Raw genomic sequence first — 18002 nt, forward strand, 5'->3', positions numbered from 1 at the left:
TCAGGATTGCTATTCTTCTGAATATTTATTGCATTTTAATGGGTGAAAGGGCTTTTAAAGTCCTTTTTCTTCATTCTTGCAGGAGAACCCTGTTCTCATTTAGTGATTTCCATTTCAACAGGAGTTCTTCTTCAAACTTGCATAATGTACACAGTCCAATGGATAGGATTTAAGAAATGTGAGCTGTTAAGAGTTTCAGCAAAAAAGAAAAATATAATATTTGCAATACTATGTATCCCTCCCTCCCTCCCTATGTATGCATGTACGTATGCATGTATGTAAGTAATTCATATGACATTGTGGAATTATGGTAAGAGAGATTAAAAATCTCTCCTTCTAAATATATGCATGTGGGCCTTCACAGTTTTTTAAAAATCCCAAGTACAATGTAAAAGAGACTCAGCACATTATGCTCACCATCACTGTTCACACCTTTGGCATGGGTGATACATAAATTACTTTGTCCTTTTACTCAATGCTGCTACTTAATGGTGAGGCAGTGCCTCATTTGCCCTAATCGACTAGCTACCGCTACATGATGGCAAAGCCTCGTTTACTGTTGTATAATTTGTGGATAGTTCTTTGTCTTGCCCAGATTTTGTCATTGTTTGCAGATATCCTTGGTAAAACCTCATAACATCTTCCCTGTTCTGTTACAATCTCTCTTTCCTTTTTATTTGGGGGTACTATTCATATGCATCAACATAAAAGTTATATTCAGCTGGGTATTAGTTTTCTTTTGTGGTGCATATTTCTGATTTTTAGCTCATAACATTGACTAAATGTGTAACTTCTCTGAGACTTTTTTCCCTAGCTACTGTATTTTATACCACATTAAGTTGAAAAACCACACTTACTAGATGGAGGTCATAATATAACACAAAGTGGTAAAAAAGGGGGGTTTGTTTCTTTGTTTCATATCAAACAAATGCCCAATAATGTCTTCAACTTAGAATGGGAATTCTCTTGAAATAGTAGCTACTTTTTAAGTGTAAACCATGTTGTTGGGTGATACTGAAGTTCATATTTTTCCTTGTGGATGAATAAATGTAAAAACTGTCACATTGGAATGCAGGATCCACATGCGTTTTGCAGAAACAGTCCATAAACATGAGAATTTCAGTTTGCTCTTGCCTGTAGATCTTTCTCTCGTATGGATTTTGCATTTCAGCATAATGTTTTTAATGTATCTGTGGAAGAATCTACCATGGGTAGGATCTATCTAGCTGTGGTGCATTACAAGTTAGTGGTAGTGGTGATGGATTATAAGAGACTGCAACATATATTAGCCCTTTTTTGCACATGTAAACAACGCAAAAGTTCTTCCTCTCTGGGTCACTTGCCTAAGAAAAAACAGACATTGTGTAGTGTCTCAGTTCATTGCCTTTTTCCTGGTTCCAGAGAGAGTATCAGACAGGGAATAGATCCTCTCCTACTTCATCCAAAGCTAAGTTAATGTTATCTTCATTTTTTAATTGAGGGAAACTGAGGCATTAAGATGTACGTGCCTCCATTTGCAGAAAGAGTGTATAATAGAGTCCTTCCCCTTCATTCTGTCTTACTGAACCATGCGGGGGGGCGGGGGTCAAATGTCTCAGCTGAAGTGGCATTTTCTGAAAATAAGGGCAAGTTGATACTCTTGGGAAATGTGATATAATTTATTTTGGGCTCTGCTTTCCCAGAACTATCAATGATCATAAGGTGGCCTAATAGTCTTCCAGTGTTCTTCACAATGCATTTCTGGCTGTGATGCTCATATGGAACGCTGGATGTCTGTGCCTGTTACACAGTGCTGCAGTGATGTGGCCTATATGAAACAGGACCTAGTACTTGGAAAACACTAATTCTGAAATTTTGATGTGTTGCTGTGACCTCCCCATTCCCTCCTCTTGAGCTACCTCCAAACATTTCTCCATGGCTACTTAGCCTTTTATATGATAGGCCAGCTATCTTCCAGTATACTGGATTTCCCAACTCATAACTCTAAAATGCTTTATTTGAGAGTAGAAAGGACACACTATATGTGGCCTATTATATCCATATCAGCTTGCTTATCCTTTTCAAACAGCCATTGTCTTTTAATAGGGCTTTGCCTGGCAGGGGGAACCCTTAATTCCTGCCACGTAAGAATGGCCAGCTTGAATTACAGCAAGCTGTACTATGCTGCTCTGATCAAAAGGCCTCTGTTGTTTTTAAAAGTCTCTTTCTTTTTTCTCCTTCTTTGTTTCTTTCTGTCTTTTGTTTTTAAATATAGCGGCTCAATAATTCAGCACAGTAAAATCGTGCAAGCTTTGATTGGAGAGACCAGGGTCTTAACTAACACACCAAATTCCCAGTTGCATTTCCTGATCTGTTGTAGAGATGGAAAAAAAAATCCAACAACATTGAAAAGAAGACTTTGAACAGTCTACACAGTGTGTAGTACTGAATTCTGAAAACAAGTATGGCATATTTGTACTGAGATACCATGTTATAATGATATTTGTTGAACTGGAGAGTGTGGGGATACCAATAGTGAGGTACAAGTACAGCAGTGTGTCTCTTTGGTATAATAGATGCTTAAAGGCATGCAAGGCTGAGAGCAGGGATGGGCAATGTAGACCTCTCCAGATGCTTTTGGAGTGCAACTCCTATCATCTTTCAAGATCCTCTCTGCCAGCTAGGGCTGATGGGAGGTGTACATCAAAAACATGTGGAGGGCCTCAGTTGCCTATTCCTGCCTTACTCATGCGACTCTATTTTCATTAGTACAAGGGAGCTGGGCTATAATGTCTTCTCAGTCAGTTATTGTATGTGTGTGAGAGAAAATATAAGTGTGTTTTTCTACTAATCACTTGCCAGTTGGGCGATTGATGGTGTTTGTGGTTTATTCAGCAAATCTGTACAGTTGTTAACGTCATATCCACATATTTTTTTTTAGTTGCAGTTCTTCAATGACTATTGAAATAGTGTGATTTCTTAACCAGTTTTGTCAATAGAATGTGTTTCCTATTTTAACTCTTTTGTTCTCATTTCAATGGCAAATGCTTAAATTTTGTTTTCTCTAGAGATTTACTGTCCTCATGTGAAAGCCTGCACTCATTAGTGTTTCATGCTATGTATTTAATTTCTTCTCTCAAGGAAGCACACCCTCCCCATTTTTGCTTCTCAGGGCCAATACGTATGTTGTTTCATTTCAGCACAAGAGATATATGTAAATTCTTCCCACCCACACCCATCCTTTGCCACAGCACCTGTATGGAATGAACAGTTTAAATAATGTGGCTGAGAAAACATCTTGCTACTCTTCATGCACTGTGACATAATGCCGTAGTCTTTTCTTGTGTGGAGGTTATCTCCACGCCAGGGAATAAGTAATGTATGAAGTGATCCATGGTATAATGAGAAGCCTAGCAAACTGGGGAGCAGCAGTGCATATTCCCTGCTGCTCCTTTGGTAAGAGGAGACATCCTGTGAATTAATTTAGTGCTTTATGTTGAGAGCCAAAGCTACCACCTGCTGAGGGAAGGGGCCTAGGAGCTGTTGCCAAGTTTGATGCTCCTCCCTGGAACACTAGGTTCTGTCTGTCTATAGTTCCAGGAGGCCCAGGGCAACCATGTCAATGGCTGGTTTATGTTGGGATGTTACCATAGCATCCTCAAGACTTTTACAACATATTTTTTTAAAAAGTCCAAAGATTTCAAAGGAATGCTTGAAAGTTTCTGATCTCTGGCGGGTTGCCCAACTGTAATTACCCAGCAGACAATACTGAGAAAGCTGTCTCTGTTCAGGGAAGCAGCACCTGAGCACTAGCATTCCTGACACATCCTTCTCAGAGAAAGAACATTGGCTTTGTTGTTGCAGAGGCCTCCTTCATCTTCTCTCTGTTATTCATGTGTACATGCCCACCCTACAAGCAAGGAGCAAGTCAGCTGCAAGGCACATCTTTCCCATTCCTTGGCATCTTGAGAAGATTCCTGTCTGGTTTGGCTCCTGCAGAACATGTAAAGGCAAGGTCTCTTAAGCATGGATGGTTTTGAACATGTTTTTTTTACTGATGCCCGTAGTGCTTTAAAGGCCCCTCAGAAGTTTTGAAGTTAGCCTGGACCCTGCCTCCACTCCCCTTACATTCCCTACCACAGTCTCCCACCAATGGGACGTGAAAGGCAACTATTGCTATTAAAGGGAGTGCCTATCAAGCCCACAAAACCTTTGAGCAAAATGCAAGCATTCGAAGTATATTAGAGTACTAACAAGGGCTTTAGTTTTAATTGCTAGTGCAAGTAGACAGGTTAGGAATTGTGACCATGGTAACATCAGCTTAATGTGCTAATTTGCTTGTCTTGAGTGGTTTTAAGGAGAACCAAGCAGTGTGAAGCCTCTTGCTTCATTTGACAGCTAACTTGGGGCACATTTTTTTGCTTTTAAAGGGACACACCTGTTGGCAGCCCTTGTGCCAGGAAAATGTGTGTGTACGTGTGTGCACATATACAGTGGACAAATATTCCCTGTATACTACTGCACAAGTTGAACAGAAGCAGTTGTAATTTTTCTTTGAAACCAATAAATGTTGACTTGGTCTAACAGTTGCGAGTTCAATAAAATAAGTTATTTTGCAAGACACTGATACAGAAGGGAATATGGGTGATGAAGATGTAAGGCAAATGGCTATTGGCAGTATGTGTGGGATCACATTAACCCCTAGATGTTCTGGGTGAGAGACGTGAGCTACAGTAAATCACCCACACCAATTTCAGTGGAAATTAGTATGGTAATGTAATTAATATGTTATAGTATGTAGCTTTTGCTGCTAGACATACAGAGAGTGCTTGAGGATTTTCTGGTCAGAGCTGGAGAGCATTTTTGGTAATGCATTAATAATGAGCAATGTATTGAACTACTTTTCTGGGGTGCAGAACAATAATGACCTGATGCTTTTTGGCAAAGTAGCAGAGTGATTTCCTTTTTAAACTTAATGTTCCAAGCTCTGAATATGGTGTCTGGTCATTTGTTATATACTTAAAGGTGATTACAAAGACAGCATTAGATACTTACAGTTACAAGAATATGACTTCTAGAGTGCTTTGCAAAATACTGAAGGCAGCAAATGTGATCACTTTTTGGTGATGGAAAATTCATGGGTAAAAATTCCCAAATTACAGTGGACCCTTGACTTACAGACGGCTTGACTTACAGACTTTTTGAGTTACAGACTTCTCTGGCCGCAAAATTTAGGTTTGACTTGCAGACTGAGATTTGACTTACAGACCAGAAAAAAACCAAAATGAAATAAAAACGGCATGTTACGGGATTAATCAGTTTTCAATGCACTGTAGGTCAATGGAGACTTGACTTACAGACTTTTTGACTTGAGAACCGCCTTCCAATACGTATTAAGTTCTCAAGTCAAGATCCCACTGTACAATTTCATTTTTTATATTTCTTTTCAAAATCTACTTTTATTTATAAAAGAATTGAGATACAACACTGTCTGATCTTGTCCTAGCCATTAGTTAGAAGCACCCTTTGAAGTTTGTAGTCATCACTTCCTTTTCCCCATCTTTCATAAGATCACCTTCCCTTTTGTTTTAAAAGCTAATTGCAGTTGTATTTATGCAGGTGTCTTTGTTAACGTGTGCAGTGTTCTTGTAGGGCTGTCTTTAGATAAAGATAGAGATAGTCAATGCAAAGTTATTTCACCATATACCTTAGTAATAGGCATTGTAACAGCTCTCTGAAAAGAATTCTACAAAGTCTTGATCATAGCAATAAAAAGAAATCAATAGGAAAGTTGAGATTATTGAATGGCTTTGTTTGCTATCTCTTTTTAAACAGATTGCTATACCTTTTTAAATTCAGAGTGATATGCTGCATATATTTTTGAGTTTCAATCTGAAACTTGGGGAAAATATAGCTTTTTATTGACACAAGTGGGCTTTGGACCAGGATTTTGCACCATTGTAGTTTGATTCTTGCGGTCTATTTATCAGGTCATCATTTTCTGTGTCACAACTCATGTATTCCTCTGACTTGTACAACAAAGACAGAATCTGATAATGATAAAATAATATATATATATTTTCCAGCATATTTTGCTAAAAGTAGCAGATATTTGAAAGAAAAAAATTAAAATCTCGATTGTGCCTTTAAAAAATTACTGTTGTGATGCTTACAGCAGTTTGGTTGTTTGTCTCAATCATCTACTGGATTCTTTACATTTTGTGGGTATTTTGGTATTCTTACTTAGCATGGTGGGTGTACAGGCTGAAATGCTTAACCTTGTGAATTTTTGGTAACTTCCTGGAACACTGAGTAGTTAGAATTTTTTAAGGTGTTGAGGCAGCTACCAGGCAGTAAGATTTTCCCGAGCCATCAGTATATCTGGACTTCCTGGAATTTACTCACACCAGGAAAGTTGGCAGTGTAACTGAGTAGTTAATATGGACCTCTCCGACCCAGCCATAATCTTTGATACTGTGCCTAATCATTATGTCTAAATAAAAGGCTTTCCTTGACTCCAGGCAGAAAAATAACTTCAATTTAATTGAACTTGACATTTTGATATGAATTCTATTCTGGAAAATTCCAGAACAGTTCAAAGTTCGTTCTAGAGAATTAACTTGTAATCAGACATTTGGCGTGTCTAATGCTGCTGAACAGATCCTGGTCAATGAACTGTTAAAGGACTAAGAAGGTCTCATGATGGCTAGTAGATTTTGGTTTCTGTAGAGAAGATCTGTCTAGTCAAGAAGAAGCAAAAATCTTTTCATTAATTCTCTCACAGGAGATTTAGTAAGCTGTTGTCCCAGGGAAATATCTCATGATTTCACTGGAGGACTCAAAATATTTTCCAAGCTTAAAAACAGCACAAGGACATAAACAGATAAATCCAGTTTTAAGGCACCACTTATTGTGCCTCTGATTTCCCTTTTTATGTGTATCAGTGTTGCTGTTTAATTTGCATGTTGAACTTTATAGCATTTTAGAAGGTTACTTTTAAGTGTTCGTGAAACTTGATATTTCTGACTTCTAAGACTTTGAAAAGAAACAAAGGAACTGCATCAGATACCAAAAAGCTTATTAAATAACATTACCCTTCAGTGCTCACAGCTCAGATATGGAAGCTTTATAAAAGAACAAGAGACGCTGGAAGTAAAATTGTCCGGTTACCAGATGGCCCTTATTTCAAAGGGTTGTTCCTAACTCACAAACATCACAGCTCTGCAGAACATAACACATGTGCCTCATTTTGAATGTTATAGTTTTCTACACAGATAACCCAACTTCAAAGACTCCCCTATTTTGGATTTTTTAAAAAATTATTTTGACATTTGTCATTGTGCTCTCAGTCAGACCTAATTCAAAGGTTTGAATTCAAAACTTTAAACTAAACTGAGCTGAGCTGAGCTGAACTGCTGTAATTAGCAAACAGCAGCCCATGCTTCCTGCTTTCTCCCTACTCATTTCACTGGGGAGCTTCCACTGGATTGCAAATGAAGCACATACTGTACATATTTCTCCCCATTTCTAGTCTCATGATTTTGCAGAAGTTCCTTGGCTAGTAAAAATATTAATTTAACTCTTTAGATGTTTATACTGAAATAATCATTAATAACAACTGGTAGCAATTCAGCATCCAAAATTGTAAGGTCAAGGGCTTTTTAAAGGACTTTTTTTTGTAGTTTTTATTTTGTTTTGTGTAGGTTATTTGTTTGTGTTTTCTGCCTCTGTACATGTTGCCATGACCAAAGTGCCTCTAGGTAAATGTTTTTGTGGAATGGCCAGCCAGCACTATCGTCCTGCTAGTGATAAAATCTTTTACATGTAAAATATGAAAATGACATCATTTTTGGATTTGTTCTGTTTCTAGTTTCACCCACAGTCTTCATAAATGCACTGGGTTAAAATTTACCTTTGGTGGGCTAAATAATATTATAATAGGAAGTAGCATTTATGATGTGTTTCCTCAGTATTCAGAGTGTTTTCTCATACATTGTCTTACACAAACCTGAAATACTATTCTTCCCTAATGGTTAAGTGTGGTGAGGTTGAGATACAAACCCATTGAGATGGGTTTGAGCTGAAATTCAGAGGAAGGAGGAGGAGATGTCCAAGTGTACAAAAATGTGCTTTGAACCCAATCTATTTTTCAGTTGCAGTAGCGTTTAGAGACTAAAGATGGAGACTGGTTCTGACTTCGAATGTCTGTGTAGAATGATTCTATTCCATTCATTCTGATTATAGCCCAAAGAATCAGACTTGACCAGCCTCCAAGTATTCAAGGGGAGTGGGGTATAAACAGTGGTGCTCTCTAACTTCTTTCTACCCGCTCCACCCGGCCATGAAAGAGTGACCAAAACAGCAGCAGCAACAAACTGCTTCCTATTCCTTCCCTCCCCATCTTCCCTCCCCACCGAAAAGGAAAGAAAGAAATGGAAACTAGAAAGAGTTGAATGAGAAATCTGAAATCTGTTGTGTTAATGGATAAATTGTTAGAAAGCTGTGGATCTGTGAGTGTTGCGTGACTTCTTACTTCATCTCAGGACTTCTTATTGGCTTTTAGTTCCAATTCCTACATCAAACACTGATGCTTTACTTTCTCTCTGTAGCTTTAACAGTGTGCGTCAAGGAACCCATATTTTGTTTCGAGAGTTCAGCTTTGTCCAAGCTACACCCCATAATAGGGTTTCCTTTCTAAGGACCTTCTGGCGATGTTTCAGGACAGTGGGGAAAAATGGAGGTGAGTATAAACAATTTTCATCTCATCCTTTTTCTCACACTATCTCTAGTGTTATGCCTTGGGCAGAACTGATTACTAGAATTTTGAAATACAGTGTTTTTAATTCATCTGTACATTATCTGAATTTTGTCTGTACATTATCTGAACTTCTTGTATCTGTTATGTTCCTGAGTACATGTTCCTTGTTAAAGTCTTATGCTTCCTGTTGACATTTTTCCCTTTATTAAAAAAACACAATTTCTAGTACAATGGTGCCCCCTTGACGACGATAATCCATTTCAGGAAAATCGCTGTTAAGCGAAATTGTTGTCAAGTCATAAATACCCCCATTGGGATGCATTGAAAACTGGTCAATGTGTTCCAATGGGGTAAATACATCATCGTCCAGCAAAGATTGCTCATAGAGAACTGCCAATCAGCTGTTTAAAATCGCTGTCTTCCGAAGCAGGAGTCCAGAAAACAGCCATTTTGCAAAGGGAGGGAAGCCATTTTACGAAGGGAAGCCATTTTGCGGAGCAGGAAAAATTGTCGTTTTGCGAACAAACGGTTCGCAAAACAGACTCCTAATCGACATCAAGCGAAAAAACTCCATTGGAACCATCGTTTTGCGATCGCAGTAGCGATTGCAAGAAACTCATCGTAAAGCGATTTTGATGTCATGCGGGGTAAGCGTCTAGCGGGGCACCACTGTATATATATTTTTTTCCTGTAGACCTTTATAGGCTACTCTCTAAAAGTTCATGTAAAAGGAGGTTAGTAATTCCCATGGTGAAATTTTCAGGATGCAATATTGAAGATCAAAAGATTTACCGTATTTTTCTCTGTATAAAACAAAACTTTTCTCTAAAATCATTAGAGGAAAAATTGAGGGTCATTTTATACATGGAAGGAGGTGGAGGCAGAGACAAAGGAGCAGCCATGCTTGGCCACTTCTCGTGGCTTTCCTCAATGACTGCTGCCGCCGCCATCCAATCATCTCTTCCAGTTCGACTTCCAGGGCTGACCTCCAGCTCATGTCACCACTTTGTCCCCTGCCCGAAGGGAGACTGTGAGTGGCGCTGGAGAAGGCGATCTGGCGGTGGCAGCAATAGTCAAGGCAGCACTGAGAGGTGGCCAAGCACGGCTGCTCCTTTGCCTCTGTCTCCACCTCCTCCTCCTCCTACTACTGCTGCTGCACTCACGGCTGGATCGCCTCCTCCAGCGCCACTCACGGGCTCCCTTTGGGCAAGGTACAAAGTGGCGACATGAGCTGGAGGAGAGCCCCGGCAGTCACACTGGGGGAGGTGATTGGGCGGCGAAGGCAGCAGTGGCAGGAAGAATGTTCCTCTGCCTCCGGCAAGGGACAAAATTAGGGGGTCACCATATGCATTGGCGGGTCGTATACACACAAAAAAACACGGTATCTTGTACTGGGAAATTTATGTGTGGATCTGCCTGCTTTATGACTTGCATAAATAATTGCTTGAACACATAAGAGTGTATTAACATAAGCACCCCATGATATCAGATGGGGATGGGGATGATTTACCCAGAATCTGCTCCAGTACCTCTGGGTTTTAAAGAAAAATTGGTATTCAGCAAAACTGCAGGTACATAATACAAATATTACAATGAGGCTCCAGTTCTGTGGACTCTATCAGGGAGTATCAAGGGCCACAGGATTTTTTAAAAATCTGCTTGTTTCTGGATGGAGAGAGAGAGAAAGATCTGTTTTCAGAAGGGTAAAGCTGATTTCTTAATCAGTTGTTCTGTACCAACCACCTCTGACTTTTCTGACATAAACCATTTAATGTTAGGTATTCATCTTTTTCTACTGCCTTCTACTTTTTCTTGTATTATTGTCCCCCACTTTTTTTGGTGAGGCTAGTCTACTCATGATATGTGCAAAATACAGTAGCCTCAGTTTAGCCATCATAAATCCTAAGGACCTCATTGTCTGATTTTGATTGAGTTTGCTCTAAAGTTTAGATGTTTTTAATTATTATTATAGTTTGTTTTCAATGTGTAATTTCTTTTATTTTTAGTTTTACTTATTTTAATGTGAGCTTCCTTGAGTCCTCTTACTGGGAGAAAGGCAACCTACAAATAATACATAAATAAATAAATAAACTCTCTGACTCTGATTCCCCTCTACCAAATTTTTCAACAGACCTTTACTATCCCCTCAAAACTGACAGCCTTTTTCTCAGTGGCCACCACCTAACTCATTCTACTCACACCATCTGATCATCATAGCAGCTCTGGAGTCAGCATCTTGTCATCTATCTGCCAGTCATACTAGCATTTAGCCTGTGCATTCATACTATACAAACCTGTGGCCAATTATATTTCCTGTATGCTTGCACATCTGATTAGTATGGGCAAAATCACCACATGGATGTTCCAGAAAAAGCTGCTGATCCACAGCCTGCAAAGTAGTCCATTTCCCCAGAAACACACAGAGAATGGGGTAGAGGACTGTGCCAGTCCTGGAGCTGGCATTGTTTATCCCTCAGTTTAAATATTTAAAAAACCTCCCAAAAAGTTAGACAAAAAAGAACACCCACCCTTACCATGTTTGGCCATGCATTTCCCAGTCTCGAGTCTTTTTCAGGACCCCTGTTATGACCGTGAGGTGAGATGCCTGAATTGAAATGATGAGCCTTTCCAGTAATTTCAGGATTTGGGGGAGGGGGGAGGGAACATGCAGCATCTGTGGTGCCGTACCAACGACTTAAGACAACCCAGCACAAAGTGCTTCATGCCCATCTCTAGTCACCATATTAAAGTAGAACATGTAATAATAATTAATACTGCAGCATCTGTTTAGCATACCACTGTTTGGCTTGAGGACTCTCCTTTGCTTAGAAAAAGGACACTCTTTAAGCTAATGTGAAAATTTGGGAGGATGTGGATATGTCGAATGAGAAAGGAGATGTGAAGCATTTCCAAGTATAGTCTGTTGTATCAAATTATGCATTTTCAAAAGTAATTCTTTGTATCCATAAAAAGTATAAATAGAAGGAAAGTTCTGATTTTTCTTTACTCTCTTTTAGCTGTTAAAAGCTTGTTTGTACCGTTTAGTTAATTTGTATGGATTAGTGATCTGCCTATTGCATTTGTAGCAGAATTGTTTCTTCCACCTATTCCTTGCTGTTTCAGACAAGGCTGTTCAGTTCATACTTCAGTTTTTAAAATTACATTTTAACTGTACTCTCAGAACCACTTCTTCACAGCATGGTCATTTAATTTACCTTTCACCAACAAAAATTTTGATTTTGGAATGTTCTCTTTGGCAAGCAGATTTATGCTTGTGGTGGTAGCATCTTTGAATGAAGTGATAATTTCAGATGTTCTATGGTGTATCATAAAAACCATTCAAGGGAAATGCAAACTTCAGTAATGTAAGGCAAAACTTATGGTTGAAAACTTCAAACTATACTCCTGCTGTAATTCTGTGTTTTTCAATAAGATATATGTTTACACACATACCTGAAGAATGCTCTTTTTTGCTTTGAGTGTCTCTAGCTAACCTCAGCTCATTCTCAGCTTTTGCCATCCTAATGCAATCCCTGCAATTCCTTGTTACTTGTCCATACTCTTCCTTTGTGGCTTGGCCTTCCTTCCACTTCCTATATGTGCCCTTTTTTGTCTTCAGGTCCTGTCTGAGCTTTTTCTGAAGCCACACCAGCCTTTTTTGCTTTCTTTCACTCTTTTTTTGGAAGGTTGGAATTGTTTGTAGTTGTGGATTTAGAATTTCCCATTTTAGAAGCTTCCACCCTTCTTGGACTCCTTTTCTTGTTAGGATCTCCTGCCATGGGACCTTACTTATTCTCCTGAGTTTGTTAAAATTGGCTTTTTAGAAATCCAACATATATGTGTGGCTACACTCTGTTTTGGTTTCCTTTGAAATCAAGAATTCTAGTAGAATGTGGACATTCTCACTGAGAGTTCCCCTTACTGCTGCTTCTCCACCAAGTCGTCTCTGTTGGTTAGAATCAGGTCAAGGAAGGCAATGACAAAGCTGGATGAAACTGATGGCGACAGCCTAGTAGAAGACAGATGCTAGATTGCACAAGACATCTGTCTAGTTCGCCCTCTCCACATATACATTTGGGACCCTATTCCATTACATGAAGGAAAGAAATATGTTTGACAGCTATTGGCAGCAGAGGTAATTTGTTATACAGTGGTGCCTCGCTTAACGAGTGCACCATTTAACGATGAATCCGCATAGCAATGCGTTTTTTGCGATAGTTAATGTGATCTCATTGCGATGTTTTAATAGGCAAAACATCACATTGCGATGATCGGTAAGCGTTTCACTTACCGATCTTCGCATTGCGATGTTTTGGGAACAGCTGATTGGCAGTTCCAAAATGGCCGCCGGGTGCAGAAAATGGCCACCTGCAGCATTTTCGCGCCCTGCCCTTGCTTACCGGGGAGCGAAAATGGCGGCCGGATAGAGGATTCCCCGCATAGCTTTGAGTTTTTCCCCAATAGGAACGCATTAAACAGAGTTTAATGTGTTCCTATGGGTTCCCCCCCCCCCCCGCATAGCGATGAATCCAGATAGCGACGTTAATCCTGGAATGGATTAACGTCGCTATGTGGGGCACCACTGTATAAGTTACTTGCTATAAAGGAACAAATGCTTTCTACAGTTTCCACTAAAAGAATTGGAGTTGGGGAGGCAGTTACGGTAATCTTTTTGAAGACTCCTGGAATTCTGGGTGTTGTAGTTGTAAGAATACTTCTGTACTCTCAACAGAGCATGCAATAACTGGTGAAGTAACACTATGTCTTGAGTTCTTTGCTTTTATATTAGATACAATCCATATTACATAGATATGATTAACAACTTTTCTTGACCACTCCACTCTGCCAGTGATACCTTACAGTGGTGCCCCGCATAGCGAGGTTAATCCGTTCCGGATTAATCCTCGCTATGTGAAATCATCGCTAAACGGAATGTAAAAGCCCATTGGAACGCATTAAACATCGTTTAATGCGTTCCAATTGGCCCTAAACTTACCGTTCAGCGAGGTTTCCTCCATAGCAGCAGCCATTTTCGCGCCCTCGGTAAGCGAGGGGAGGGCGCGAAAACGCTGCATGCAGACATTTCGGGCGTCCGGCGGCCATTTTAGAACCGCCAAACAGCTGATCGCCCGACTCTGTGGGAGGTTTGGGGGGTCGGCAGCAAGAGGAGGAGAAGAGGGAAAGTGGGGGGGAGGACGTGCGAACGCGCGGCTTCCCTCCCTTAGCCTGCCTGCCTTGCAGCCTGCCTTCGTCCCTGGGGGCGGCAGGAGAAGGACGAGGAGGAAGAGGGAAAGTGGGGGGAGAGAGGACGCGCGAACGCGCGGCTTCCCTCCCTTCGCCTGCCTGCCTTGCAGTCTGCTTTCGTCCCTGGCGGCGGCAGGAGAAGGACGAGGAGGAAGAGGACGCGCGAACGCGCGGCTTCCCTCCCTTAGCCTGCCTGCCTTGCAGCCTGCCTTCCTCTTCCCGACCAGCGCCGCCCCGCATCACTCTTGCGGCAGCGGCGGCGGCGGCTCCTTCCTGGTACCCTTCGGTAAGCGAGTTTTCTCCATATGGACGGACTCTATGCCTCTGCATTAGCGATCCCGGAGAAGGGATCGCTATGCGAATTCGTCGTTATACGGTGCGCTCGGTATGCGAGGCACCACTGTATTTGGTTATATCCATGTATAGCAGAAATGATAGTGTCTGCAGAAAAGTGTTGAAAAAACTACTTCTCTTGATTCTTGATATTGCAAGCCTAGTCCAGTGTGGTGTGGTGGACAGAGTGATGGACTGGAATGCAGGAGACCTGGGTTTGAATCCCCGCTTCATGATGGAACTGGTTACACCACTCCTTAAAATTTCATTAACCCTGAAAGCCATATTATAGTTGCTGTAAGAGAGGGAATAAGATAGTGAAGTAAATTCATAGGAAGCTGGTCGGCTGACTCAGAGGTCTAAGTATCTGCTTGTGGAGCCAGAAGTTGGCAGTTCTATTCCCCACCATGCCTCCTGCAAAAAGCGCCAGCCTCTGTGGGCTTGGGCAAGCTGTGCAATCCCAGGGTACCTCCAGAAGAAGGGAATTGGAAACTACTTCCAAGTTTTATCTTCCTGGAACACCCTGAAAAGGGTCGCCATTGATCAGAATTTGATTCATAGATTCTACTGCATATCAGAAGGATTAGATAGGGACCAAGGCTGAAATCCTCTTCACTCAATGATGCGCATAGAAGGCTGATACCATTATAAGCAGGGACCAGTTTTCAGAAATAAGAGATTTACTAATAGAATTGTCATCTTTTCTCCATCCCTCTTAGTCTCCACTCCTGCCACGTAGTCTGCTAACTGTAAAATAAATTCCATGGATTTTCAGAACTGGAATGTAATCGACAAAAATTCACAAATGAGATAAATTTGTTAGTTTTTAAGGTACTACAACTATTTTGTATGTTGCTACACATATCAGCAAGGCTGCCAGTTGGAAAAAGAAACTGTGATATTTAGAGCAATTGTGATGCCTTCAAGTACACAGGCCCTCACTTGATTAAATAATAGAACATGAATATGTAAGACTGCCCATTTTTAGTGGACCACCTACAGATGTGTGAAACTGCCCAAGCACGAGGTTCAGCATGGACGCCATACTCTTCTAACTAGAGATGGCTTTTTGAAAAACCTTATGACCATTAAAAAATGGAACCTTGATGGGAGAGGCTGTTTTGCCACTCAGTATATTTACATGATTTAATATATATTCAAATGACGTAGGCTTTTGCCCTTGGGGAGAGATGGCAGTGGGGAAAATGGCCTAGAGCTTAGTTTTATATCCCACACAGCACTTTAATGAGAAAAGGGATGTTTTTAAAATGGTACTGTATGGCACCATCAAGCTTTGTTAAGGAAATGAGGGATTCTACTCAGCTCTTGAAAATGCAACAAAAGGACTGAATCATCAGTTTAATAACCTTGCCAGATGCTACTTCTGTGTACAAGAAACATGGTTTGCTGTTTGTTTGATCTTGGGGTAAACATGCCCTGTCTTGGAGAATGCATGTTTTTGCTTGGAGCCTTCCTGGTTAAGTCCAACAGATGCACTGAGCCATGAATACTGAAAGTTGCAAGAGCAGGCACTGGCATATGAATACCTCTAATTCGCAGATAGTAATTTAAAATATGACTTAAATATTTCTTAGCCGTGATAATTTGCTTACATAAAGCAGTAGATGAATTATAAAGCTCCTACTTCAAGCCCTCCCTTACTATTCTAGTTCCGTCTCCCTTGCCTGACTACTGACTTTTGCATATCAAGAGTGCACATCAGGACAGTTTGGCTTCACCAGCTAGCTACTCTAATTTTGTGACCTGAAAACTGCCTCTCGCTGTTGCTTTATATCTTTTTCACCACTTTGCAACACAGTTCAGTACATACAACAAAAATGTAAAATGATTGTGTACAGATTGAATAAAACAAGTTTGTTTTTACTGCAGATTAAGGATGCAGCGAAATCTTGCCATTGCTGAGATTATAGTTTAGATTGTCTTTCCTGACATGGTGAGATAGCATTTTAAGAATGTTCCAGCTTCCTCACGAAAGCGTACTCCTGGCCAAGATTGAGATAACGTGTGTGTGTGTGGGGGTGGGTTTCTACAGTTTGCACAAAGTATACTTTGTCTAAAACTCCCATCTTTATGTAAACCATATCCCTTTTCCTTTGTGAAATAAATGCACACAGTCATAGAAAGGAGTAGAGGGCAGGCTGATCAATCATAAAGATGTGAAGAAAGCGTCCAATACAAAAAGCAAAGGTTATTACATTTCCACCACTGCAGATTTCAGTCACCTCTTAGGCCGCTATGTGTATTGCCTCATGTCAATAAACATTTTTTAAAAGTTTGAGAATACATCAAGTCAGAATGTACATCCATAATACCTGGTGTTAGCTTCACAATGGTTTTTACTAAGAATGTGATTTGCAGATTTCTTGGATGATAAATCCCGTAATTCTCCATTTTGGGAGTTGTGTGTGATTTACAGATACAGTACTTTACAGAAACCTAAATATCTCTTGCTTGGAAGAAAATACCTAAACTTGGAAGGCTTTGAGGCTTAACTAGGCTAGCTCCACTGGTTTTCATGCTCGGAAAGAAAGCTCTCAGCTAGCAGGAACAAGAAACTTGAAACTAGGTCTAACTAAGCCACAAACTCTTCGGGTTTACACCTTTTCTCCCAGGCGATACACGTTTATGTGTCTGTAGCATGTGTGCGTGCGCAAGTCAGGTGGAACTCCCACGGTGGGGAATAATGAGATATGTAATCCAAGAAATCTAAAAATTCTATCCCTAGTATTAGCGTCATGACAATCTACTTTGCAATGCTTAAGAAACACTGACTGATCCAGGGATTCTGGAGAGTAAAGGGGCATATTTATGTGTTAATCTTTCTGTCAGATACAGTATATGTCTGTGGAGGCAGGGGTTGAGAATTCAATTCCTCACTGTGCCTCCTGTGAATAAAGCCAGCCTACGTGGCCTTGGGCAAGCTGTACAGTCCCAGGGTCCCCCCCCCAAAAGGAAATGGTAAACCACTTCTGAGTACTGTGTGCTTAGAAAACTCTGAAAAGGGTTGCTGTAAGTCACAATTTACTTGACTGCACACACATTATTATTATTATTATTATTATTATTATTATTATTATTATTATTATTATTATTATTATTATTATTATTATTATTATTATTATTATCATCATCATCATCATCATCATCATCATCATCATCATCATCATCATCATCACCACCACCACCACCACCACCACCACCACCACCACCACCACCACCACCACCAAGCTGCAAATAGTGGAACTGCAGATATAAATTCATTCCCTTTCATATTCTACTGTGTGTAAATTAAATTTTCTGCTTGTGCTGGTTATTGAAACTTCCACCACAAAAGGAAGGGTGATTTTAAAGAAAACCCTGTGTCCTTTCTGCAGTGTCTTCAGTTGACCTTTGGAATCTATATGACCTGCTCCATGGAGTTTGTTGACTGTTCCCCATGACTATTTAATTAAAATTGTATTTCCCAAATATAAACAATCCCTCAAGGATCTCCTGTGGAGTTTCATGAGGTCAGCACGTGCCTCTCCCAACCCCCATGTCTCGTAAGGTTTGGCAACTCTCTGGTTTTTATTAATGTATTTTTCTTTTAGTGCTTTCAGCAAATCCACTTAAATAAGATGTTCTTTTGTATGTGTGTGTATCAGACATAAGAAGGAGGCTGCCTGTC

At 40.3% G+C, this 18002-nt stretch overlaps 1 protein-coding gene across 2 annotated transcripts in view; it reads left to right on the plus strand.

Moving 5' to 3' along the window:
- The window catches only part of CSTPP1 (centriolar satellite-associated tubulin polyglutamylase complex regulator 1), a 169669-nt gene that overhangs the window by 44497 nt on the left and 107170 nt on the right, over positions 1-18002 (plus strand). For both annotated transcript variants that reach the window (XM_020799105.3, XM_020799113.3), the window contains one exon: positions 8589-8719. In XM_020799105.3, the coding sequence (XP_020654764.3) occupies positions 8589-8719 (131 nt within the window). The remainder of the gene's footprint in view (positions 1-8588; positions 8720-18002) is intronic.

The sequence above is a fragment of the Pogona vitticeps genome, chromosome 1, assembly GCF_051106095.1.
Source record: "Pogona vitticeps strain Pit_001003342236 chromosome 1, PviZW2.1, whole genome shotgun sequence".
NCBI classification, from domain to species: domain Eukaryota; kingdom Metazoa; phylum Chordata; class Lepidosauria; order Squamata; family Agamidae; genus Pogona; species Pogona vitticeps.